Raw genomic sequence first — 26,533 nt, forward strand, 5'->3', positions numbered from 1 at the left:
TTCAAATCACCTCCAAGTATATTGTACACTATTAGTTATGACTCATATTAATGACAGTGTTATCTGATATACAGTTTTCCAACTATTAAGGATCAAAAGTAGGAATGTTTTTATAACTCTTTAGTAACATGTACATATACATTAGTTATTAATTATGTCCAATTTTTACTTTTAACTGCCTTAGTACTGATGTCCATCTTACCTTTTTTTTTCTTTCGTTTTTTTTTCTTCCAAGATTTTCACCATTCTCATTGTTGATCAGAAGGCTTTTATCGGCAACATGAAGGTGCATTAATATGAATATTCTCTCGCGGTGACGAAGCTTTTTATCTCTACTCGATAACAGAATGAAATTTGATACTATTATTCCCTGAAAATCGCAAATACAATACCCTCTGTACTGTAGTGAGTACTTTCAGGCCTAAATTCGGGAATCTGCCTGAAAACGAGAAATTACTGCGTTTTTCACGACGCGCTGTTTTCATCTCTTAAGAGTAGGAGATAATGTATACCCTGATCACTTTTAAAGAAAGCTTTCTTGTACAACAGTCATCAAATACATATAAAATACGTTGAAGGTTTCACAAACTTTCATAAGAGGAACGTATGGAAACTACCACTTTCTAGTAAACACATTCAATGAATCAAGGACATTTTGTGAGCAGGCCTTTGAGACTGCAGAAAACTAGAAAATAGACTTACCACGGGCCGTTTACTGGTGTCAATCCAAGGTCAGCTTTCTCGTACAGCCTGTTGTATAGATGGTCGGAGAAATCAAGGAGTAGAATCTCTTCGCAATAATTTTATACCGTTTTCGTAATGTATTCAAATTTCTGGATGTTTTATTCCAGGGAATATAGCGACGAGCTTTATATTCCACTAACCTGCTCTTCTTGAATGAAATTTAATTGCCGGAACCTAGTTTGCATATAATCATTCTTGCTGCAATAGCCATGTTCAGACATATTTCTAGTCGGAGTAAAATTTTATAGCGCAGCAGTTAGGGAATTCAAATTTATACTCATCTTACCACGACCCAGTGTCCACACGACGGTCGTGGGAAGAAACTCCGACCAATTTACCACGGCATTCGCGGGGATCACCGTGGAGCGTCGGTGTATCTTCCGGAAGTGGTAGCGCCGCGCACGTCGACCATACGATTGTTTTTTATCAGTGGCATTTATCTTCTCCATTCTTGTTCATGAGAATTTCTGAGCACTAGCTTCTCCGTCTCGATCGACTAGGTTAGAATTGTACTGCAAGCGAACGTATACTCGCATTTGACTCCGGAAGTTTTACCTAGGTCGTATAAGGTTTGTAAGGCGTATCCGGGCAATTACCCCCGGAGGGCAATTACCCCCCGGCCAAATACTGGTTAGTGGTAAGGTAAGAGTAAAGATTAGGGTTAGGGTTAGGTTTAGGGTTAGGAGTTTGGGTTAGGGTTAGGGTTAGATTCAGGATTAGAATTAGGATTAGGGCCAGGGGAAGGGTGCGGGGTAATTGCCCAGGGGGTAATTGTCCTAGACCCTTGTAAGGTCATAGATACTCCGAGGGCTTGTCCGAACGGGCAATTTACTCTGACCGGCTAGTCGTGGTAGTGAGATACTCCTGAAAAAACTCAGGAGTATCTTGGTCGGAGGAAGAGGTCGTGGCAAGTTCCCCCGACCGGAGGAAGTTACCACGACCTTGTTCAGACGGGCAATACTCCGACCTTTCCTCCGACCTTCCTCCGACCAAGCTTCCTCCGACCCTTCCTCCGAAGTTACTCCGACAAAAACTGCCTCCGTCTGAGCGCAGCTTATGTCGGACAAGCATCGGATAAGCTTTCAGGTTGTAAAGAACAACCTTTCATGTTTGTTTAAAAGGTATGCATGAAATTTTGCTGTTACAAAAACCGCCTATTTTTGCAAATTTATGTGTACGTTCTAGATAACAGATCAGCAGTTTTAATCTTGCAAATTTCATTTGTAGAGGGAGACAAAATGAAGAAAATTCACCTCAACCTTCCCCCCTCAGATTAATCTATTCTCTGTTTTCAAGATGATCAACTCTTTGGATATTGCCCTGTAATCTCCTTTTAGATGAAATCAGATACTAAATTCCCCTGTTGTTCTCTGTTTTGTCTCCCTATATATATATTGTAGCAATTTTGCCGTGTTATCAACGATGGCGCGGTCGGGCAAGCTTCGAACGATCTTCGCCATTTCACTCATCGTCTTCCTCGGCATTGGTTCCTGGGTCTCTGTGGCCGGGATCTGGTGCGAGTTACCCATCCTCATTCTTGCAGGAATCCCCGAGCAGTACAGAATCAACTCCTACGTTGTAACCGTCACCAATCTGGCTGTGGTGGTGCCCTTGTCGCTCCTGCTCATCAGTAAGCGCGTATCTCCGGGATCTCTTCGGGTTGAGATTCCAGTGAACCACCTTCTAGGTATCCTTGGCACGCTCTCATCTCTCCTCTTGATATTCTTCTGGAATCGCTTCACAGAATGGCGATCCATCGAACAACAGCACAGCACTGCGTTCTTGTGTCTGTTGTTTGTGATGGCGGCGGTATGCACCACGTCCGAATCAACCTCCCTGCGCTTCGCGTCCGTGGTCAAACCCGGCTACTTGAACTGGTTCTGGATCGGACAGGGACTCGGATCGTTCCTCCCGGCCCTGTTAGTCCTCGTTCAAGGATTCGGGATTTCCTGCACCACAATGCAGCCATACACTGTGGAAACGACCACGCAGATCGACAACATCACGTGCTCAAACGAAGATTGTGTTTATTCTTTCAACTTTAGTCCAGCTTGCTACTTCTCCTTGCTCCTCGTGTTCGTCGTGTTGTCGCAACTTTCTTTCATATTTCTGAACACCCTGCCATGTGTGGAACACGAATATAATTCGTCTCTAAATTACAGGCGGTACCATGGCTGCACTGGGGTAGTCCTAGACGAGTCATCAAGCCCAGAAGATCGCGGATGGCAGCTGGATCTCCCGCTCGGCCGCGAATCCCGTCGTGCACTGCTGAACCCCTCAGAAGTACTCGACGAGGAAGAAGAAACGGGGAAGTTAAGGCCGGGACCTCCTTCCTTTGACGTCACGGTCCTATACCTGACACAGTTTCTCATCTCATTCGTCTCCTGCGGGGTCATGGACACGGTGGAGAGCTATTCAGCTGCCGCCTACGGCCACGGCACGTTCGTGGTGATCGTACCGCTGAGAGCCATGGTAGCGGCGGTCTCTATTCTCTTCTTCCTCTTGAGACCACGCAATAGCCTGAGGGTCGTTTACACCTGTCTCTTCTTCGGTATTTTGGCGTCTGCCTACTGCATGTATGTAGCGTCGAGTCCAGTGCCACCACTGCGTGGAACTCTGGCTGGAAAAATAGTCATTGTAAGTACATTACAGTAACCACGGAACTGGAGGGGGCTGATGTGGCTGCATTCCCACCCCTACCCCCCCCCCACCCACACACACACACACACTTAAAGAAACGGTCTTTAAAGATTATTTTAAGAAAAGGACAAGAAACATTTGATTAGCGAGAGTTCCACCCAAAGATTCTTTGCATCGTAAGGGTGGGTCCAGGGGTTCTTTATAGAGAGCATTGACACTTGACCCAACTGAGCATTGTATTATCACGGATTCCCAATCTTGATTATTCACTTTACAGACGTATGTATTACAAGCTGTTAACCTCTTGTAATATCCACATGTGTAGTGTCGTAGTGTTGTTTGTACATAAAGTTAGCACTCACATTTTTTTTTTACAGTAGCGTCATAAGTTCAAAGCTTGCTTTATTCGTAAACTTGCCATCACGAACACAGGTTCATGTAACATGTTTAATCGTGACTGAAAAGTTTGGTCATTTTTTTATTTGTTACCGTTGTTGTTCTTCTTATTCGTCGTCATCTCCTCCTCCCTCCTCTCCTCCTCCTTCTTCTATTCTTCTTCTTCATCATCATCGTCTTTTTCATCATCTTCTAATTCCTATTCCTCCTTTTTTATTTTTATTTTGGTTATAACGTCTGTTTTATATAGACAATCGCTTGGCTATTGGAAGGACTGTTCCTAAATTACTGCCGAGTGGCCATCCTGTGGATGCTGCGGGTAACCGACACCAGTCTGACTTCGCTCATCCGCGGGGGCGTGATCGGACAGCTAGGAGGGCTGGGCGGATCCCTTATCATGTTCGTGCTCATTAACGTCCTTGGCCTCTTCCACACCCCACAGGACCAGGGGGCTGGATGTGGAACACTCCTGCCGGACCCTTGATCTACCACATGGGTGTGTCTTGTAGTGTTAGCCGTGAATCGAAGATGATTTACACACTAAAATCGGATCCAACTGGTATCAGTTGATCGTATTAAGATGTACACATTGACGTTCGAACGTTATCCACGCGGATGATCCTCCTCCATCAATCGTCCGTGGAAGAAACCATCACGTTTGAAAAGCATTGTCCAGGGACATGTTCCTTGTGTTCCCGCCTTGAAAATGGCGATGCTTTAAGTTTCATCCGTAGCTTTACTGATCTGATACGAAGTTAAAACGTGGGTATTCTGGATTTTTTTCCATGTTAAGTGCTGATTGGCATTATGATCTTGTGATTGGTGGACAGTCTTTCTCACTAACATTACTTTCTTCTTGTTGCCTGCTGTATGCATGTATATATTCATAATACATATGTGATTATATATACCAACATAAATCTACGAGACGTATACTTGTATAAACAGTATACCTTTCCCTGCATGTAAAGGGAAGCTTAAGCATGAACATTATGCCTATAGTATGCCTATCATACACTTATAATATGAAAAGTCTGATCGCAAAACAAGTTGACTTAATTCATGTTAAGCTGAAATATGTGCGATTGAGCAACAACAAAAAAGAATACAAAAATAAGAAAAGTGAGTTTTATAACTTCAAGGAGTAATTCTTATCATGTGACAAGCGAGGTATCACTGGAAAGGTTTTACCTTGCTCTATCTGATGATGGACTTACAGTGTGCAGAAATGGCGCCTAGCCCATTACGTATCATATGTACATATATATATATATGTGTGTGTGTGTGTGTGTGTGTGTGTGTGTGTATATATATGGTAGACCTGCACTTCAAAATAAGATCTAGTTCATATTAGTCATACTAGTTACATTTCTTCCTATGCATATAGACAGAAGCGTAAGCATAAATGTAATGCAAAGAGAAATATATATATGTATATATATATATATATATATATATATAGAGAGAGAGAGAGAGAGAGAGAGAGAGAGAGAGAGAGAAGCATGATATGGACATGATTTTATGCGACCCGGTATGATGCGTGCAAAACGTGATAAGTTTTCCAACTTGTGACCTTGCGGTTTATGCATTCCCACCTTGAAGGAGTGTACTTACTGTATATAATTATATCAGCCAGTGACAACCAGCCTTTCATCATTGTTCTCTGTAGGATCTTACTAGTTCACCTCCATGTCTGTATACTACACAAAGGATCTATGTATTTGTGGGGGAGTTAAGATATCAAGGATGAAAGCGACTGTTGATTTAAGGCTCTATACCCTGTATCGGTAACCTTGCTGGCTTGTTGACATTTGTATGTTAAAGTTCATTATTATGTCAAGTAGTCAACATCTTGCCGAGAACATGAGAATAATGCTCAAATCACCGGCACAGCTAAACGTCATTCACCAGCGCTAAACACACATCGCATCGCTTCAGTGATTTACATTCCACCGCCGTAGTCAACAATGACATGGTGAATTGTACATAAAAGTAGTCTGTGTATTCATGGCGGCAGTGTGCATATCAAAAAGAAATACTGATATATACTTTTGTGGTATATATATCATGTGAATAACTACAGCATTGTGACCCCTGCAAATCAAGTTGGTGGTATGTGAATGACAATAGCATTGTGACCTCGGCACTGGTGGGCACAACTAGCCAGGGGCTATCCCCCCCCCCCCCCCCCGACACACACACGCACATATTACACTTTCGGTTTAAAAAAAAAAAGAAGAAGAAAAGAAACACAATCTATGACTTTATAGGCTTTCACTTCGAGATCATTCCCATAAAAGGTTGTAATGTTCACCCACCCTACTATGATGCATTCTCCCTACCAACTCGAGTTTTCCTTCAATGAGCATTATATTTGGTGTTTCGTTCCTTTGTGTGCTTTTCTTCACCATATTACATTTCTGTTATGAGTGTTGCGATGGTATTAAAATGTCATTTTGTATCAAACAAGCAAGCGGACATGAGCGTTATGAGGGATAGAGAATAAAAGCCTGTTTTAAGTGTGTCAGGTTCTAATGTGTTGCATCTTTAATGAACAGTCGTGCAAAATGGCTATCTTGCATTTCAGAGACTACGCCTACATGCACACACAACAACGCACACACGCACACACGCAGACACACACAGAGACACACACAGAGACACACACACATCCATGTACACATGCGATTACTTGATTGTTTGAAAAAAGACAGTGTTTCAGTTTTGTTTTCATGTTGCAAATACACAGTCAAAAAAAGATTTATAAATAGAAATGTAGATTACATAGATCGATAGATAGATAGATAGATAGATAGATAGATAGGCACATAGACGGATAGATAGATAGATGGAGTGTGTGTTTGTGTGTGTGTACGTGTGTACGTGTGTACGTGTGTCTTTATGCTTTATATGTCTTTCTCTCTTTTGCTCTGACTTTTGTTCTTCTTTTTACCATAATTTTATGTCTGATAATCAACCGGAGACTCATTTCACAAAGATGCCCACGATAGATTGATAGTGAGTTGTAGTAGTTCCTACTTGAAGACACCCATCCGTAGCAATGCCTTAACTGCTCAATGCTGATTGGTTGTTCCTGTCCTGTTGCCATAGCACTACACGTTGCAATATTATCAGTGCATGCTTCATTAAAGAACAAAGAGGTCCCGGATTAAAGACGTCTAACACAGAAACAGAAATGAAACCGAGAACAACAAAAACAACTCTGCCATTCACGCACGCCCTCTTTCATCTTTAGAATGCATTTTACTCGTCTTTTCCTTTTCTTTTCTCAGTGCAGTTTCATTACTCCACGAGTTTTGCAGCCTTTATTCACATAAATTAAGGATTTAAACCTTGAGAAATATCGATTCATATTGACAACACGAAGAGCACTAGTTATTTATATGAAATGGATCGGCCAATGAGAGAGAAGTATACCCAAAAAGGCCAATCAATGTACTACATCCCATATCAGCCATCAGCGTGCAGCATTACGTAAAGTTACGATAAGCCAGAGAGACCAGTGCGACGCATGGGTGTATTTAAGAGGTTACAAGAAAATTATATAGCTTTGCAAAAAAAAAAATAGTATATGATAAAAAGGTGAGGTATGGGGAACTCTTTTACCCAATTTCACTTGTATTAAACTTTTAGACTTACTAAACTCTTGACTTCTGTATCAGCACACAAGCATAATTAAATGAGTTTTGTCTTGGGGAAAGTGTTATTTTCCCTGCGTTATTTCATTCAGTTCAGGAAGTGAGATTCCTAATGCCTAATGCCTGGGCCCTGTGCTACACCCGACTACTGACGTATAGACACAGACACAGACACAGACACAGACACAGACACAGACACAGACACAGACACAGACACAGACACAGACACAGACACAGACACACACACACACACACACACACACACACACACACACACACACACACACTCATGCATATAACAGGACTCGGCATTAGCGGTGGCCCGAGGCCACCAAAAAAAGATTAAAAACAACAACAACAACAACAAACAAACAAAACATGTCGAGCCTCTAAATTTTCAATAAGGCTATTGGTCCGATCGGGCAGCTACAATTTAAAATAATTTTTTTTTCTAGTGATTCCTTTTATTTCGGGCCACCAAAATCTCAAATTCATAGATTTTAGTGGCCATCAAAGATGGTCACTAAAATTCGAGCCCTGCATAATAACACATTGTACACACAAACACGCACACACACTAAAATTGCTAAGGAGTCAGTCATTTCCATTATTATCGATGGAGCCAGTATGAGCTATCCATTAACGTGCACTGCTCTTGAAAATGTGGCAACATCAAATAATTTGCAAAATTTCATTTTATGATATTACCATTTGTTAAGAAATAGGTGATGTGCATCAGTAAATTGCTCACTTCCTTTGATTTCTTCGATGCTTCCAAGGTCTTCCCGCTTTGACAAACTTTTCAAAAATTTGATCGCCAATCTGCGCCATTTATCACGACTCTGAGAAAAGAATGTCTCAACAAATTGCGTAACTGGAATGGTATAATTTCGCCGTTTATATAATGTCCTTTCAAATCCATAGTGGCAGAATCTACGTCACATCCCTCTATGGCTACGTTTATCATCTTTCCCCTGTTTAAACGGCTTTCAAAAGCCGTTTCCAAAGCCCTTTAGAAACGGCTTCCAAAATAGTTGCGTTTATCAACTCTTCGCGAACACGATAACTGGTCTGTCACTGCACATCTGCATTACGTAATTCGACCCGAGGAGAAGAGGTCATAATAAGGCGTGCATTGTTCGTAACTGAAGTACAATACTACAAAGCCGTTTCAAAACAGCTTTGCGTTTATCAACTTCAAAAGGCTTTTACAAACAGGTTTCTGAAAACCTGTTTAGGAAACCTGTTTGGAAAGCCACAAATTTGCGTCTTTCGAAAAGGCTTTCCGAAAGGGCTTTCAAAACAGCTTTGCGTTTATTAACTCGTAAAAATTCCTTGAAAGCTATTTGGAAAATCCGTTTCTGCCGAGAAAAAGAGTTGATAAACGCACCCTATGTCAAACAGTAGCAAATGAACGGGATATCCTATAAAGTGCTGAAGTGATAAAGTCACAGTCTTTTTATACAGCTTGGGTAGGAACAAGGTGCGTGCAAAGACACTTGGACCAGATGAGGTTGCTTAGAGCCAGTTTCCATGGTGATGAATGGCTATGACATCACAATGAATGGTACTCTATACGGTTGTGCCAAGTCCAAGTGCGTCGTTTAACTCGGCTATGACCAACTCCAGGTGGTCGAAACAGTTCGCTTTGTCTTGGTCGTTGTCGCTGGGGGCGCTGTCACATGACAGCAACAAAGATCCTTTCCATTTACAGGTTTTCTTAAAAAGGGAGGATGAAGAAAATACAATGTCATGTCAATTATAGGAGAGTACAGAATTTCAACAGATTAGAGAAAATCATACGATATCATATAAAAAAAACATGGAATATATGGCAGTTCTTGTGGAGACCCCCTCCATTTTCAAATTGTATGGCCAATTTAAAGTCTCATGTTGCATTGCTGGACAAGGCACAATATTTCTAAAGATTACAATAAGAATATCACCTACTTCTTTCCGTCATATGAGACGATAGGCCTTTCATATCCCAAGTAATGATAATTATTCCCATTCGGATCATCGACGAAACAAGATTGATTCCCTTTAGATTTATCTTTGAAAATTTGTACACAAATTCTTGGTAATCTCTGCCATCTCCATTAAGTTTTATGTAATTTAGCTCTAGGTAAGATTTTTGATTGTTCATAAGAAAAAAAAATTAAAAGAAGTGTTTGTTTGTATAGGTATGTAATATGTGTACCTGTATCACTATGTATGTATGTATGCATGTTTGTATTTAATGTACGCATTTTTTCATGTGTATTATAACTATGTAGTGTATAATTCTTAATGGTTAGTCTTGAAGTACAGTGCACTCCTGTTACAACGAACATGGTTATAACGAAATCTTCGTTGCAACGAAGAAAAATTAATGTCCCAAAATTGTCATCTATCTTTATGTACATTTCTATTTAGCTGTATTGTGGAGAACGAAATTTCAATAAAATGTCGGTCCTGAGAACTTCGTTATAACGGGAGTGCACTGTGTAGGGGCATATTTTATGATTCACAGCCATGTTTTTAGGCGATGCCCGGCGAATCTTATATTTATTACCTCGTTCTTCTCAATGATTATATTGTCAGCGCTGACAATGTATCCTATCGAGCAAGAGTTGAAGACTTCGAGCATTCTGTGTAGATCGGTTGTTATTGTGGATACGTCACTGGCGTCCAGTGTCAGCTTCTTCGCTTTGACCAGCCTGATTGCCTCCGACAGGAATAGTCGTATGGGGGCGTCCTGCTTTGTTTTCCGAGGACTGGCGGAATCTTGGGGGACAAAAAAAGAAGAAGAAATAAAGATATGGTAGGCATCATGTTTTTAAGTAATTTTAGAGAGGATTTTTTATAACGAATAAAGGCTTTTGGAGCATAATACATACAAGGTAAACGAAAAATTAAAAGGTTGACTGATGTTTGATTTAGCACCCGAAAATATTAATGCGCAAAACCAGGATTTTAACATGAAATAAAACATTTGTTTTCCAACATGATAAGAAAAGAAAATGACGGAAACAGATGATCTTAATTCCTCTCACACCATGCATATAATTATCTGAATACATCACTTCACACACTTCAGCTCTTTAATGTAGAATTTTTATTGTAATTACAATCAAATCTAAGTGGTCGGTAAGTTTTCAGTGATTAGTTTTAGGCTCTGGGTGTATCATTTGCCGTTGTTGTTTTTTCCCTTCTTTCTTTTCAGCTTTATTGCCGAACCATTTGGCATAATCGTTACTTAATGCATTGTTTTTCTATCCAGTTTTCCTGTAGTAACCCCTATCTCCTAGGTTCCCACAATTTTGTCTTCTCTTTTTTTTTCAGCAGATCTAGCTTGTCTCGTGAGAAGCGCAGATTCGCCATGTAGCCACGACGCACAATGTGTCGTAGCAGTCCCGCAACAGCAGGACCTGATACAAGTAACTTACTTTGTTTCTCAACCCGCGCGCCGTTGAGTGACATGTCCCTCCTCAGCAGTGACACGTCCGTCGAATTGTGGTTCCCGTTCCCGCTCGATATCGTCGACATGAACGTGCCCCTGAACGACTTCACCTTCGCTCTCACGTCGATGGCGGAGATGGTGTACAGGTAAGGGTTGATGGACGAGTTGATCGGGAGGATGAAGACGGCGGTCCAGGCGTAGACGCTCGGCGGGATGACGGCCGCGTTGGTAAGAGCCAGGAAAGCCATGACCACAATGGGCAACCAGCAGCACATGTCTGTCGCCACGATTACAACCGTTCGCATCGCCAGCTTCATCTAAATGGACAAAATGATGATGATGATGACAATTTCGATAACGATGATGGTAATCATCAAGATTAGGATCGTCACCTTCTTCTTACCGAACAACAATGATGATGATATTAGTTGTAGTCAGATATCAACCTATACTGTTGCAAACTTTGATGAAAGATAAATCACCCATCATTTTCCGAGCAAGAGGACCTGACTCAAACCATTTTTAGTGCATGCAGTACAATCAGTTTACAAGTTTCCGTTTCACAATTCTTGAAATGCGTCATCTTTAACACACTCCAGATGACTCGGGGATCACTTTCCTGAATTTGTAAAGACTTATCGTCGTTTCAAATGTTTCGACTGTACTCATTTATAGACTGTGAAGTGGCTCAATCTGCCTTGTAGTTAAACGTCCAGGGGTGTTTCATAAGTTGTTCGTAAACTTACGAACGACTTGTGAACGACCGGTAATCAGTTCTTGTGCTGAATTATTGAATTTCTGATAGGTACAGCACATCAGAACTGATCACCAACCGTTCTTTAGTCGTTCGTAACTTTACGACCAGCTTTATGAAACAGGGTCCTGGGTTCGAATCCCACAGAGTCTACCTGTGTGAAGATGTGTGTATTCATTCAGATAGTCGTCCCCTCTAGCTAGAAGCCATACACCTTGCCACTCCCGATGGGACCTGAAAATATAGGTCCCTTTAGTAAAAAAAGTCGCACCCCACTGTACTTGCCTAGCCAGAAAGATAAAAACCCACCATCGGTCCCATTAAAGCAGGTGAATGCTACCAACCCCATGTGTTTCGTCCCAGGTGCACGCAACTACTGGTATCAACCCTCGGCATGTTGCAATGCGAATGACCTGAACACTTCTTGCTTGCCTTTTGCGGAATATTGTTATTTCGGCCTTTGCAATAGACCTCTTAAGAAAGCCACAATTTCTGGATTATTACCTCGACTGACATTTTTCTGCTGTTTCTGATGGCCATGGTGGATCGTTTAGCAGTGCTGTAGATAGCAGCGTAGCAGACGATGATAGTCAAAAGTGCTACAAAATTTAGTCCAACGAAAAGACCGGTTGCGTACTCCCAACCAGGAGGCCTAGTGTTCGTCAAGGGCAGAGCGAGACACACCCCGGACCGGCCGTAGAATTCGTCGCGGAAGTAGGAACTTGGCAGCGCGGGAATGGCGCTGAGAATCAGAGCCACTAGCCAAACCACTCCGGCAACATAGCGCACGGACTTCCGCCCGAGGTGGTACTCCGAAAATGGGAAAGTAACGCAGAGAAAGCGATCCACGCTGATGACAGTCAGTATCAGCACCGATGCCTCACTGGAGAGATTGGCCAGAATTCCAGCAAGTTTGCACATTCCACCAGATCTCCAGGCCTCGGCGTGGTAGACGTACACATCTCTGTAATGCGCGTCCGCACTAGCTATGACGATCATGTACATCCCCATCAGGCAATCGGACAGGGCCAAGTTGAAGATGAGGAAAGACTGGACCCGGAATTTCTCGCGCGACTTCAGTCGCCAACCGATGACAAACGCGTTGCCGATGAGCGCGCTAAAGCCAAGGATCCACATGAAAGCGCGCAAGACATCTGACCGCATCAAGTCTTTGCATGACGAGAATTCATCCTCGGGCGGACTGCAGTCTTCTATGTCAGGAACGATGCAGCAGAACAGGAACAACTCCGAGGACCTAATGACGTCACAAGGAAATGAATGACGTAAATTCATTGAGGAAACTGTTGGAATACACACACGTGGATATTCAGGAAAAGTGAAGAGTACTTTAAGAAATTTCTAATAAAATCGAATCCCTGTTAAATTCCAAACAATTTTGTGTCATCTCGGTAATGGGAATATCATGAGAGGCAACTTTTGATACCTTTAAGACTTAAATATTTTGATGTTTTATTTCCATTTCCAGAATCAATATTTTCAGTCCATGTCAAATTCCGCAGAGTGTCAAAGCTTTGTGATTTGGTGCTGATATCCAATGTGTAGTCACTGGTCACACAGAAACCGTTCTGAATGGAGATTTACAACGCATGTAATCATGTCACAGATGTTATATAAAATTATTATATGTCTAAAGAAAATTGTAGGAAATAGCAATGATGTGTATAGTACTATAAATATTATAATGTTTGATGACATTGCTGAAACAAGGAATTGTAACATGATGCCGTACAGAGAATGAATAGATCAAATCAAATAAAAACACGCCATGCCGTAGAAACCCTTGCAGCAATTCATATGTAAACTGTTACCATGGTTACAGAATACAACATATATCTTCGCCACTCATTTCCAATCATATGTGGCCTCGTGCCCCACGAAAATCAAAGTGAGCCCTCTTTTTTTTTCTCTCTCTCGATACTTACAGAGTCTGCAAACTGGTCAGGTCTTCAAAAATGTCAAGATCAAAGTTGAGGACGTCATTACCATCCAAGATCCTAGAGAAAAAAAAAAGGAAGTTCGTCAAAAGAGTGTGAAGAGAACAACAAAAGTATACAACTGTCATTGTGCGCAAATGTCCAAACAAAATCACAAACACATACACACAGACACATACATTTCTCTATTTCTCTCTCTCTCTCTCTTTATATATATATATATATATATATATATATATATATATATATATATACATGCATATTATATATATGCTGCTATTGATGCGTTCGGAATGGTTTTACCTTTCAATGTGATTATTTCAGAACATATGAGAATTTTTACTGTAAGTGCCAGTGTGTTTTTTTTTTTCAAATTTTCTTGAACATACTCTCAACTGTCATAGACAGTTGATAGAGAGGAATATTTTCCCACTTCTCTAGGGCATAAACAAACTTTCTCGTCACATTTTGTACCTACCTTCATATTCAACGATGTATATTATGAAATGTGAAATAATTTTGTGTGTTTTATAACGATGTCACTGAAAATATAGTGGATTGACATCATCTAGATCACACAAAAGTTTCCTTTCAAACAATACTTACAGAGTGTGGGTTTTAACGAGTCCCTCAAAGGCTCCAGACTCAATATTTCGTATGTCGTTCCCCGTGAGATTCCTACATGCAGAAAACCGTGTGAAATCGATGAAAACAACAACAGCAAAAGGTACAAATGAAGGGTGATACTCGTATTAAATAGCATAAAGTTATGATTTATGTGTGTGTGCGTGTGTCTTTGTGTGTTTGTGTAAATTATTTAGCACTCATTGTATTGGCACCGGGAAATTCACTGCATTCGTCAGAGTGTACCATACAACCATAACTGAAGAATCACAACTTTAATGGTTTTCTGACGTCCATTCGCGTTCACGTTGACTTCTTTTGATGTAAAAAGATAATGTTATTCATAGTTTAGTTAGCTGAAATAACCATCATAATGCCTATTGTTATGTCCCCTTCATACACTTCACACACGGTATTATTACAAATGGCGCGTGCTATGTCATGCAATATTCTATAGACTACATGCACCCGAAATGCATAAATTTCGTCCTCATACAATTCTATCGCACCTCAGCCTTTAGCCTTAATGAAGTACACCTTTGGTTGTATGAATATGTCGTGCCAATATTCTGGTACAGTGCATTCGAAATTATACACCATTCAGACGTTACGAAAATCTCATTGAAATATATTCAATGTGATACAATGGAAGGCATTTACATTGTCTTTGGTCTTACAAAAGTTCCACAGATTGTAGTCCAACAAATGCCCCTGCTTTTAACGCGGATAAGCGAAGATACTGCAGATTCCTAGAGGTGGAAAGACATCGAATGGAAACCAAATGAACTATCAATAAAATCCGGCGAGTACTAATATGTGACGAACTGTTTTAAGCATTGCCTATAGAAATATTTAAGATATCATGCTCTAATCAGCAACGAACATCGTCATGAAATATTGTTACAGACAACTCAGACTGATGTACTTGTTAAAGTGATGTATGTCTAACATTGTATATGTTGTGTATACAAGGAAAACTAGTAAAAAGAGATGCGGTTTTGTTATTAGGCCAATACGCTCCAAATTCTTGCAGCACAAATTCAAGCAAAAATTTTTCTTAATCTGAATTATCAGTAACAATATTAGTTTGTTAAATCACCGAGAGGGTACGGTTTCAGTTCTCACGTAGAGTGAGTCAACATTTTGATGCTTGAATATTCTAGAAACGTCTTGAAGATTTACAGTGATACTTGAAAGTCCCTTTAATAGCATTCCCCATTCGAGTATTTCTATTTTATATTTTATGACAGTAAACACACACACATACGATATGATATAATGTATTATGTAATTACATTATACTATATCATATTTTATTTCATCATATATGATTATCATATCGTATCATACAATATCATTCATTGTCATATCATGTAATATAACATAATGATATCATGTTATATCCTTTCATAGTACATATATTATTTTCAGGGGGTTTTCTTTTCGGGTATGTGCGGGGAAACGTACATTTGCGGTAGGCTGCTGAGTGACACGAATGCTTGTGGCTCGATGGTCACCAAAGGATTCGAAGACAGGTCTCTGTAATAAAAAAAAGAAAAAAAAATCATATGAGGTTTCAACTGTGTTTCATCTGAGTTTGAATCAACTTTGTGGAGTTGAACAGAAAATACATCATTGACAAGGTATTCTCCCACCAATATTCTTTCATGATATCTAGGGGATCTCTCCGTCTAGTGATGTTGTCACCGACGGAGTACAAAGAGACAACGTGGAGCAGATATCCTTAAGAAGTGCCACAGATTCTAAGTCAACGGGCTGCTCTTGAGCATATTACAGAAAGAATGGGTGTTCAGATCTCTCTTTGTGACCTCACTTTGATTCTTATCAATGCGATGTTGTCCAACGATAAAACCCGACCTTAGTTGTTCAGGTAATTGCTATGACCGAATAAGAGACAACTTATTTCGAGCAGGTCGTGTGGGCTTATACAAAAGTCATCGTCAATAAGTATTATTTTCATGATCATACACATGAACTTTGTATGTTTTTTTATTCAAACGTATTAGTAGAAATGAAATAATAAAGTATTTCTTCTTGTGTGTGTTTTTTTCTCTGAGCTTGCTGACAAATAAGAGAGATGGTTTCCTCGCTCCCCCTTAGTGGGAAAATACAAGCAGACGTTATGTATGAATATGCACTTCACATAACTATTTAATGACTAAACCTTCCAAATGTTTTATCACCAATATTCCGTGAAGTGTAGGATATTCGCCGATTTGTAATCAGATATTGGCTGTATACATGTTTATGTTCTCCGTAACGCAGTGGCAGCGATCTGCATTATCTGCTTTATGACAATCGTCGTAAACGTTGACGTGTCCCCTGTGAAACTCAGTCCAGGATACCATTCCCATGACCTGTCGAGGGGTACAATGTAATGAGCGATATTAAACGATATGGTGAAAGTACTTACAACGAAGTAAGACGACTCAGTCCACTGAATGTATCGCGATGAAGAACGGATATTTCATTTCTCGAGAGGTCCCTACGGAATCAAAGAGAGAACAACCGTACTAAGATCATTCATGTCTACATAATTGTTTCATGCAACCTATTACTAATGATATCGCTTGTCATGAAACTTTCACTAGAAATACAAATTAGAACTATCCGAGCTGTTCATCACTGATATCAAATCTCCTAAGACCCAAGTTCAGAGCGCAAACATGATTGCAGAACAAATAAGTCAAGAAAGTGCCTCATATGGCTCTAATATATTAGTATTCTATGCATATCTTTGTCACAAGTGTTGTTCCTGGCAACTAGAAAGCTTGCCCGAAGCTTGCTCCGACAAGGCACCAACGAATGAATAATCATTGCAAAGTGGATTCTAATTCTCGTGTATGATTGTGCATATTATTATACAAGTGGTTGGATAGACTGCTACTAGGTCCAAGAAGAAAAAGTCATTCATACATTTCAAATGATTGATAAAAGGGTTAAGTATTCCATTGAAACAGCGATACAGAAGAGAACCGCTGGCAATTTGGTGTTTTGGTGCTTAAAATCCAGGCATGTTATCGAGCAATATTGTACATCATGACTTACAGGGTCATTAGGTTGAGAGAATGAGCGAATGTCCCCGGCATCACGAGTTCAATCCCGTCTCCCGACAGGTGTCTGTATATTGGGGGATAATTGAAACAAAGTACTAGTAGACGATGAATATACAAACATCTCTCTTCAAAATTTGATACTGATACGTAATTACTATTCATAAATTTCCTTACACATACGTAATTGACGTGCAGACCAGAAGGGTTAGTCCTTGAAGAGCAGTAATGACGTCAACTCAATCTGTAAATATCACCTTAAGACAGTGAAGTATAGAATTCTGGTATTTGTAACAATCTCTGACATATAAATGCTTGCTACGATCCGAGTTAGCATTTTCGGATTCATGAGAGTGCCAATACAAGTGCAATAATTCAATAATGGCTAATACCATAAAACCCTCGCTGGTAATTTACAGTAAGATTGCTTTACGAAAGTCATAATCATTCTGCTTACAGCGAAAGGAGAAGTTTGTAGTTTGACATATTCAGGTATACAGCGTCCTCTATCGTCGTCTGATTTGAAGTCGGTGCTGAGTCGCGTCTTTTGCGCCGACTGCCGCGGGCAACGTTGTTGATGACTCTGGAATAAAATGAGAGAAATCTCACAAAAATAAAAAATAAACGTTGGAAGGAACATAAGTTCTCATTTTGACGCTAGGATTATTTACAAAAAAAATATGTAGGGCCTACATGCCACGGAAAAGTAGCCACGCAATAAAATTTTGAGCTGTATTTGATTAGTCTTACCTATGGCGGCGTGGGAGGGCCCAACCGCAGATATGCCCGACTCTAATCGGTCGAAAGCTTTGTTACTGTCTTCATAAGATAACCAAGTCTGAAGACAGCTCACAAAGTGTAGGGCATGCAAATAATGAAGAATCGTCGGCTTCTAGTTTGGTGATTACACCGATTCTGCGTTCTACTTTTCTGCTTTTACGTGGATCAATAAACTGTCATACTATAACATGAGATCACGTGGCAGGCATGCAACCTTTGCTGCAGATGAAACGTTCTTAGAACTGTTTTTACCGGTTGACATATGCATTACTGTTCATCAGCTGAGAATGAAATAAGTTGCGGACATTTATCTACTTACATCTGACGAGAGTTGGGCGAAATTTCCGCCGCAAGCTCTGGGGTCCATGCTCCAACCGACGAGCATTCAAAATTGAACCCGTCGCAAGTACAGCCAGACGGGCACGACACGTCTTAGTATTCGGGAGAAACGGTAAAATCTTTACTTTACGACAAGAATTTAAATTGAAGAAGGGTCGCTCGATTCAATAAATTGCATTTGGAAATCAGATAGATTAATTTGCGAGCACGGGCTTTAATGATTTACCACAAGACGAGGTACTTAAATTAAAAGACAATAAATATTGAAGACCAGTTGAAAATGCCTCCGTGAACGGTTTACTGATTCTTTTTTAGTTCAATTGTGCTTAATTTCTACCCAATAACAATAGTCAGTACAAATGCAAAGTATGCATTTCAATCAATCATACTGTTTTCCTTTAACAAAAGAGTAACTGCTGTCAGTATTAGTAATCAACTATGGCAGGTAGGAGGTTATCGTAAAGTTCCACCAAATTGACAGTCAGAAATGGAAAACGGAGACGCTCTAGATCCCTCACCACAGAACATTTCATCGTCTCCATCCGGGCAGTCGGCTATTCCATCGCACAGTTGAGAACGCGTGACGCAGTACCTCGCCAAGTGGCACTTGAGAAAACCCGGACATGAGAACGACTCTACGGATAAACATAAAATAAGCCGTTATGATGTGATATATTCTCAGAAATGAAATAATAGAAATATTGGCTGTCACTATTCTGTAACTCAACTTGTGTATGAATAAAAAAAAGAATCATTATAGATGTACATACATACATACATACATACACACGTTAAAATAGCTAAAGTTTATTCATTTCTAGGAAGTTAAGTCCAGACATGATCGTATATACCCGTACTGAAAGCGTTGCTAGCGATTGTAGAATCCAATGTTCAAATTCATGAAATTCCACCGTCGAGATATTTTCATGGCAACTGATTGACAAATTGCCCTACATCGACGTAACTTACGATGTTGTGTTTTCATCATCCAGATACACAAAAGAACGCGGTCTTTCACACGTCTGACTTGGACTTTAACATCTTCTCCCACCCATAGGGGAAAGGGATGAGAGGGAGAGCGAAACAAAAAGAGTTGCACCAACAAATCAGGTGACAACTTACCGCACGATGATTCGTCCTCCCCTCCGGGACAATCGACGATCCCGTCACATCTCCGACGCAGCGGCAAGCAGTAGGACTCGGGGCACTTGAACGTGTTCCCCACGCAGTCAAAGTCAGCTATACACAATGAGAACATACGAGTTCAAAGAGAAAACATTTCCGCATCCTTAATTCGACAACAATGAGCATAGAGGATCGAAATCTAGCACACTCGACGGGCGTATTGTGTTGTCGTGGAGTTGGGTAAACTGCCAAATCTTGTGGTGCTGTTTCAGGAGCATACATTTAGATGAAAAAAAAAAGAATTGAAAAATGAATGAGCACTTTATGAAAAGGGTATAGAGAGAGCTTCCATGATAGTTATTAGCTAATAAATTTAATAGATAGGCACAGAGATAGATTGACAGGTAAATAATTATGTATTCATTGATCGATTGATTACGGGATGGAAATGCTGACAGTTTATGATATTAATATGTTTGTATGTATGTATGTATGTTATGTATGTATGTGTGTAGGCATGTATGTATGTATTAATGTATGTATGCATGTTTGTAATATGTATCATAAAGTATTATGATATGGTTCTCGAGAGAAAACATGAATGAAAAAGCGTGACAGCAAATACACTGGATTATGTTTGTGTTTCCTTTCGTCTTTATATGGTAGAATATCCACTACAATATGGCTTCCTTATCATACTGTGTCATCAACATCAAATATCTATAAATAACCAGTTGAAGAGAAATAAAGATTTCAATTACCACAGTCTCTCAAGTGTGTGACGTCACGGCAGCCCTGCTGAATCCCGTACGCGTCAAAGTCGTATAAACAGCGCCACCTCGTGTCGACTCTGTCACTGTTCAGGCATTCCAGACCTCTCGTAGTTTCATCTTCATTTCCGTCATCTTAGAAACCGAAATATGACCACAATGATGAAATTATGCAACAAATTTCCATACAATTTCGTTCATAAATGGATGGATGAATTTAATGTTCATAATAAATAGCGTGCATTTATGCATGACTTGTTTTTCTTTGTGTATGTCAGCCTGGGGGCACTCATGTAGCGTTTTTGTCTGATAGAGCATATGTTTCTTTTATGTTTCTTTTTTTGTTACAAACTGTTATAAGTTATCGAAATCCTTGCATCTTATTAGCTGAGAGCATATTTGTCCAAAAAATTTGTCGGACAAAAGATTTATGAAATCTCCTCGATTAAAAAGTTATAATCCTTTGTTGATTCATGGTCTTATGTGATTTATTGAAGTGTATCTATCCTCTACCCTCATTATCACAAATAGCCTTACTCGAAGTCGCATTCTTTGAAGAAATATCCACTCTCCAGGTGAAGAAGAACGGCTTAGGGTAAATGAAATACCACAAAATGGCTGGCAGTGCAGCCTAAGGATCTTGGTGACATATCAAACAGTCTTATGGATTCACTTTGATCCTGGATGTAGCTACAGCTATATTTGCAGCAACATGTCTTCGGGCACACATAAGTGAATTATCAAAACATGACAACGGCACCACAGTAATCAGCTGAAAAACATGACAGAATGGTGAAATACAATATTGAATAAACACTATGGTGTGAAACAGCATGATATCTATTTATCTTACGCTAGATTTCTTTGTTACCAAACAATCAGTTAATGTAGCACTGAAATGACCGCTGCTATACATTAATTCCCATAAAAACTCCTTCGCTCTTGAGTATAACCATAGTCTATCAATGCTGCTGAACAAGATGATGACGTGTAACCATCAAAGCACATGGTGTCTTACCACACATTAACTCGTCCTCCATAGTGAGCCCCTGGCAGTCTTTGAAGCCGTCACACACGGCCTTATGAGGGATGCACGTCCCGTCGTAACACTGGAAGAAACCTTCCGAACAGAATTCTGCGATGTCAATCAAAAGGAGAGGATTAATGATGATGATGACGATGATGATGGTGATAGTGATGATAGTGATGATGATAATGATGATGATGGTGATTATGGTAATGAAGATGATGATGGTGAAAGTTTGTTGGGTTTTTTTCATTCAAGTTCCATATTCCATATTTCATATTCAGGTTTCATATTCCATTTGATTTCGGAGTAAAATATATATAACACAACAGTCAATTTTAGACCTAATTTCACAAATGTATAAGGACATGTAATATAATGATGTGTAAATATGAGGAAACTACTAAAAAGCAATGCTTGTAGGATGTAGGTTCCAAAGAAATGATATAAGCGTTTAGTACAACATGCTAATTACTAAAGATGACGAAACACAAGCGAAAATCAGTATGTCGAGATTATAAAATCTACGAAATGTGCAAAATAGTTTATAATGTTCAAGGTAAAAACTCAGGGATTCAATGCTCCATAAAATTGCAATATTGGTCAAACAAATATGGTCAAATGTAGTCACCCGAGCGAGGCATCATTGCGAATAAGGACAGATATATCAAATGATCACGGCAAGTAACTAAGCATAGGATTTTAAAAGATTAGCTTTTAGATTTTGCTTAAAGGAACTTAGAGAACTTGATTGCAGCCGAACAGAATCTAACTCATTCCAGAAAGAAGGGCCGGTAGAAGTAATCGTCATGGTCTTAAGGGCTAAAACTGTACGAACGGGGGAAAAGTGATATGATCTACTGTGTCTTGTCGGGTAATTATGGATTTCATTGTTTTTTAACAAACATTGAGGAAAATAAACAAGGAAGATCGCCAATGCTCAACTTATACATAAAAATTCCAACGTGATACAAATACAAATCAGAAACTTTTAGTAATTTCCTGGAAACAAACAATTCATTTGTATGATCAAAAAAATTGCACGATTTATAATCCGCAAAGCCTTTTTCTGAATTAAAAATAACGAATCGATTTTAGTCTTGGAGCAATTCCCCCAGGCCAATATTCTGTAATTTAAGTAAGGTAATAATAGAGTTGAATAGAGAGAATGCAATATTGGCTTGGGGAAGAGGTACTTCAATTTGTGAATAACTCCGACGTTTTTACACAACAACTTACATAAATAATCAACATGAACCTTCCAAGAAAGATTATTATCAATATAAATACCTAAAAATTTTGTTGAATCTATTTGATTTAACTGCAAACCATTAACTAATACTGAACCTGGAAGAAACTTTATTGTATTACTAAAAACCATGTAATAAGTCTTGTTTATATTGAGCGATATAGTGATGATGATGATGATGATGATGGTGATGATGGTGATGATGGTGATGATGGTGATGATGATGATGGCGATGATAATGACTTTTTTGTTGTTGGTTGTTAGTCAGGTGAAACCCGGATGTGATGGCGCCAGAAGTCTGAAGTCCCCCCCCCCCCAACTTTTGAAAACGTGCCGCCATCCATGATGATGATGATAGTGATAATGATGATGGTTATGATGACGACACTAATGATAATGACGATGATGGTGGTGGTGGTGGTGGTGATGATGATGATGCCAATATAACAATCAATCATATCGGACTAAAATTTGCATCAATACTGTGAATTCTTTCCATATGTCTCTCGTGTTTGTACCTGGTATTAATATAAATAGTTACAATAATAATCCATGATAATGTAAATGAAAAGAAGGGCAAGAAGAAGAATTAACACACACAGTGATAATGATTCAAACAAGAGAATTAGGGAAAGACGAACAAAGCAAAATCTTAATACGCATGGCAGTCATTGTGTTTTCTAACACCAAGTCTCTGGTTAATATATATAATTTGTAAATAATCTTTGTTCACTATCATCGCCTAATACGCATTACCCCTCCTGTCTGATTTATTGCCATAGTCGCCATGCACCGATGCTGCCGTCTTTCTCGCTATCTTTTAAAAGGCACCGTTGATATTATTTTCTTATACAGATTATCATGGCATGCAAACGAGACTCACGACATCGATCTTCGTCACTGCCGTCCACGCAGTCCTGGACGATGTCGCACTGCTTCTCGATGGGGATGCACTGCCCGTTGGCGCACTCGAATTCGTCTTCCTCGCACGACGGATAGCCTATATGAACAAAAACAGATAGTCTCACATGCGACAAAATGTGATGGATGGAGTAGGAAAACGCGAAGAGCAATACGCGATATTTGAATGTAACACCGTCATGATAGCATGTTTATGCAAAGATTACTATACAACGCTCATTACACAGGAACGGCGCAGTGTTTTCAAAAGTGTGGGGGCCCACTTCCGGGTTTCATGAGCCAACAAAGTGATGACACCTTATGTATTCCTTTGTATGGTGCACAAAAAGTGTGGGGGCCCGAGCCCCCACGGCCCCCACGGCTGCGTCGGCCCTGCTATATGTGAGGAGTTCAGCTCTTAATCTTGTATCATTGCCTTCTTTATAATCACTTAATTTGATTCAGAGCAAGAACATATTTATAAAGATACGAATTCTATGACACATCATAGCTCCCTTTAAAGAGAGCTAAACGCCGAATTGTCTAAGTATCTTTTTTTTTTCGTTTGATATTTGGTTAATTCTTATTCGACATGTTATGTTTCATCCAGGATAACAACAAATTTCCATGCCTCCTTTCGTCTTTCTCCAACTTTTAACGTCCTTCTCTTTCTTCCAGATCAGAATGCTCAGTTGCATTTTTCGTGGTTATCGCCAGGCACTAAATAATGTGATAAATTATTCAAGTTAATTAATGAGTTATAATTAATGTTATATAGTTAATGAGTTATATAAGCCATGATAAATTCAATCTATACTTAAAAAAGAATACAAAGAAAATGAAACGATCGAGACGCCTGTTAAGCTTTGAAAATAAGGCATTGCCATAATTACTGAAAAGGCTCTATAATATGAAAGCAACTTTACATTTCGGACTATCTTTGGGTGAAAAAAAAAGAGAAAAAAAGGGTCCACATATAGATTAAGAGCTGATGCTTTTACACCGGACAAACAGTGATGGCAACATGCATTGACGGAACAACGTTGCTATTCAGTGTTTCCTATCAATCATCCCTGCACTAAGAACTCCCAAGAGAAATTCACTTTCCATAAAAACGAGATCTATCCGTCTAATCAGTCAGCTGGTAACAAAGCGCGTGATGATTTTCTCACTACAACGATCAAGTAATCATCACCCGGCATAGAATGCCTAATTACCCCCTAATTGACATACCAGCACCTGGACTGCTTTTGGTCTTTTCAGCGCGCACAACCGTGGCCATTGAAAACGCTCTTAATCCGCCATTTTGAAAACGCGATTCTCCTACCAAAGCTTGAATGAATAGCCCTCACCATTTCTTTGTCTTATTTTGATTGACTGACCCTTGACACGACTGACACCTCTGCAACGGACAGTTTCCCTTTGGTACTGAAAAGCAGCAATTACGTCGTGTTATGATGAAATTGCCTTGATTATGGCTTGTCCAGCGATTAGGTATAGCCATTGAATTTATCATGCCATTGTCTAAATGTTAAAAGATGGAAGTCCATGGCACTATCATTCTCTGTTTAAGCTGTCAACAGCAATGATAGGTAAGAATATCTCTGTATATATGCTGGGGCATCCACACAGATTATACGTGCAATAAGATGCTATATTGGAGAAGTGTGTGACGAATATTGAGCGATTTGGTCATTCGTTCGTGACAGCATGAATGAAAACATCATCTTAAAATGATGGTAGTGAAACAATATATTTCTGAGAAATTGGATTCTGTCGTCAAACCTGATATATACACAACACATCGCATTAACTAAAATATCTTATCTGAAATCATAAAAGCCAATACCTGTCCTACTTGCATTTGTATTGCACTTATATCTAGCTGTTTTCATTCTGCAGGAGAGTTTGTTGGTTTTTTTTTTAATAATATTCTTTATTTGAATTTAATTTTGCCGTTATTGCGATGTTGTTTTTCTTGTTGGGGAGGGGCAGTTGGGGTGACATTAAACGGTATCATCATGATCATAAAGCCAAATTTACTGCCATGGGTTTTGCATCTTCTTCATCCTTCTGCAAATATACCAACATTAGTTCCTCCCTGTTATTGATTTATATATTTGTGACCAGGTCCGTCTCCACGATATTGTTTAATCGGTTGAAATCGTACTATGTATTTCATTGAAATATCATTTGTTGATTGCATTAGTTAGTGAAAGCAAAAAATATGCACAAATTAAATTGAAACAAAATTAAAAATAGTATTCTTCTTCCTCCTTTTTTCTTTATATTCTTCTGTCTTCTTCTTTGTCTTCATCTTTTCTACTTTTTTTTTCCTTTTGTTTTTTTTTTTCTCTTCGTCTTGTTTCACTTCTCCAGCATCTTCAGGTACATGGCACGATGTACCACGTGAACATAATTATAGTTCGAGGGGTACCACATTTGCTTCTGCAATAACTGGTCCGGTCTAATTTTCTAAAAGAAGTTAGGGTTAGGTTTAGTTTGATGTGAAGTTTTGGATTAGGACTAAAGTCATGTTCGTGAGCAGAATTTATATTTTCGACTCAGCGTGCAGATACTTCATTGGGGCAAGTGTCGTAGGAGCAAATGTCATGATACCCGTTCGCGGACTATTTGTTGTCGTTAACACATTTGTTCCTACCACAATATCTCCCTTCTTATTTCGTACATGGACTTAGGGTTAGGAGTAGGTTTGTGATAGGGTTTTAGTATTAGGTCAATGTGATGATTAGAAGTAGGGTTAGGGTAATGCTTGTGGGTAGAATTTATGTTTTGCTTGTCGCAGGAAAAAAATGACATGGAACCCGTCACGTGGGTGAGCCACAGTGGCTCGGTATCTTCCGCCAGTTGTTCAGGAGGTGTAAACTTGACGATTGGGATCTACTCACTGCAGTCCGCCTCGTCCGAGCCGTCGGGGCAGTGCTGGATGAAATCACAGTAGAAGGAGACTGAGATACATTCGCCCGTCTCACACGTAAAACTTGACGGGGAACAGCTCCTTGTTTCTGATTCCACCGTGCCACTGACAGAATCT

The 26,533-nt window shown here is 39.7% G+C and overlaps 2 protein-coding genes across 2 annotated transcripts in view; one reads left to right on the forward strand and one right to left on the reverse strand.

The window, feature by feature from the left end:
• The first annotated feature begins 2,166 nt into the window (after positions 1-2,166).
• LOC139720927 (solute carrier family 52, riboflavin transporter, member 3-like) lies at positions 2,167-4,264 on the forward strand. Its single transcript, XM_071632257.1, has 2 exons — positions 2,167-3,381; positions 4,031-4,264. The coding sequence occupies exons 1-2, from the start codon at positions 2,167-2,169 to the stop codon at positions 4,262-4,264; spliced, it is 1,449 nt and encodes a 482-aa protein (XP_071488358.1).
• Positions 4,265-9,011: 4,747 nt separating this feature from the next.
• Positions 9,012-26,533, reverse strand: part of LOC139720928 (uncharacterized) — a 77,533-nt gene continuing 60,011 nt past the window's right edge. Inside the window, exons 33-50 of the mRNA XM_071632258.1 lie at positions 26,388-26,531; positions 23,462-23,578; positions 21,321-21,437; positions 20,294-20,437; positions 19,530-19,646; positions 18,926-19,042; positions 18,388-18,499; positions 17,746-17,871; positions 17,284-17,355; positions 16,649-16,720; positions 15,682-15,753; positions 14,892-14,963; positions 14,197-14,268; positions 13,579-13,650; positions 12,140-12,890; positions 10,868-11,198; positions 9,994-10,205; positions 9,012-9,158 (exon numbers count right to left, since the gene is read on the reverse strand). Of these exons, the coding sequence (XP_071488359.1) occupies positions 9,012-9,158; positions 9,994-10,205; positions 10,868-11,198; positions 12,140-12,890; positions 13,579-13,650; positions 14,197-14,268; positions 14,892-14,963; positions 15,682-15,753; positions 16,649-16,720; positions 17,284-17,355; positions 17,746-17,871; positions 18,388-18,499; positions 18,926-19,042; positions 19,530-19,646; positions 20,294-20,437; positions 21,321-21,437; positions 23,462-23,578; positions 26,388-26,531 (2,867 nt within the window). The remainder of the gene's footprint in view (positions 9,159-9,993; positions 10,206-10,867; positions 11,199-12,139; positions 12,891-13,578; positions 13,651-14,196; positions 14,269-14,891; positions 14,964-15,681; positions 15,754-16,648; positions 16,721-17,283; positions 17,356-17,745; positions 17,872-18,387; positions 18,500-18,925; positions 19,043-19,529; positions 19,647-20,293; positions 20,438-21,320; positions 21,438-23,461; positions 23,579-26,387; positions 26,532-26,533) is intronic.

This window comes from Diadema antillarum, unplaced genomic scaffold (genome assembly GCF_040938485.1).
Source record: "Diadema antillarum isolate AM-2024a unplaced genomic scaffold, OU_Dant_1.0 scf00000135, whole genome shotgun sequence".
Lineage (NCBI taxonomy): Eukaryota > Metazoa > Echinodermata > Echinoidea > Diadematoida > Diadematidae > Diadema > Diadema antillarum.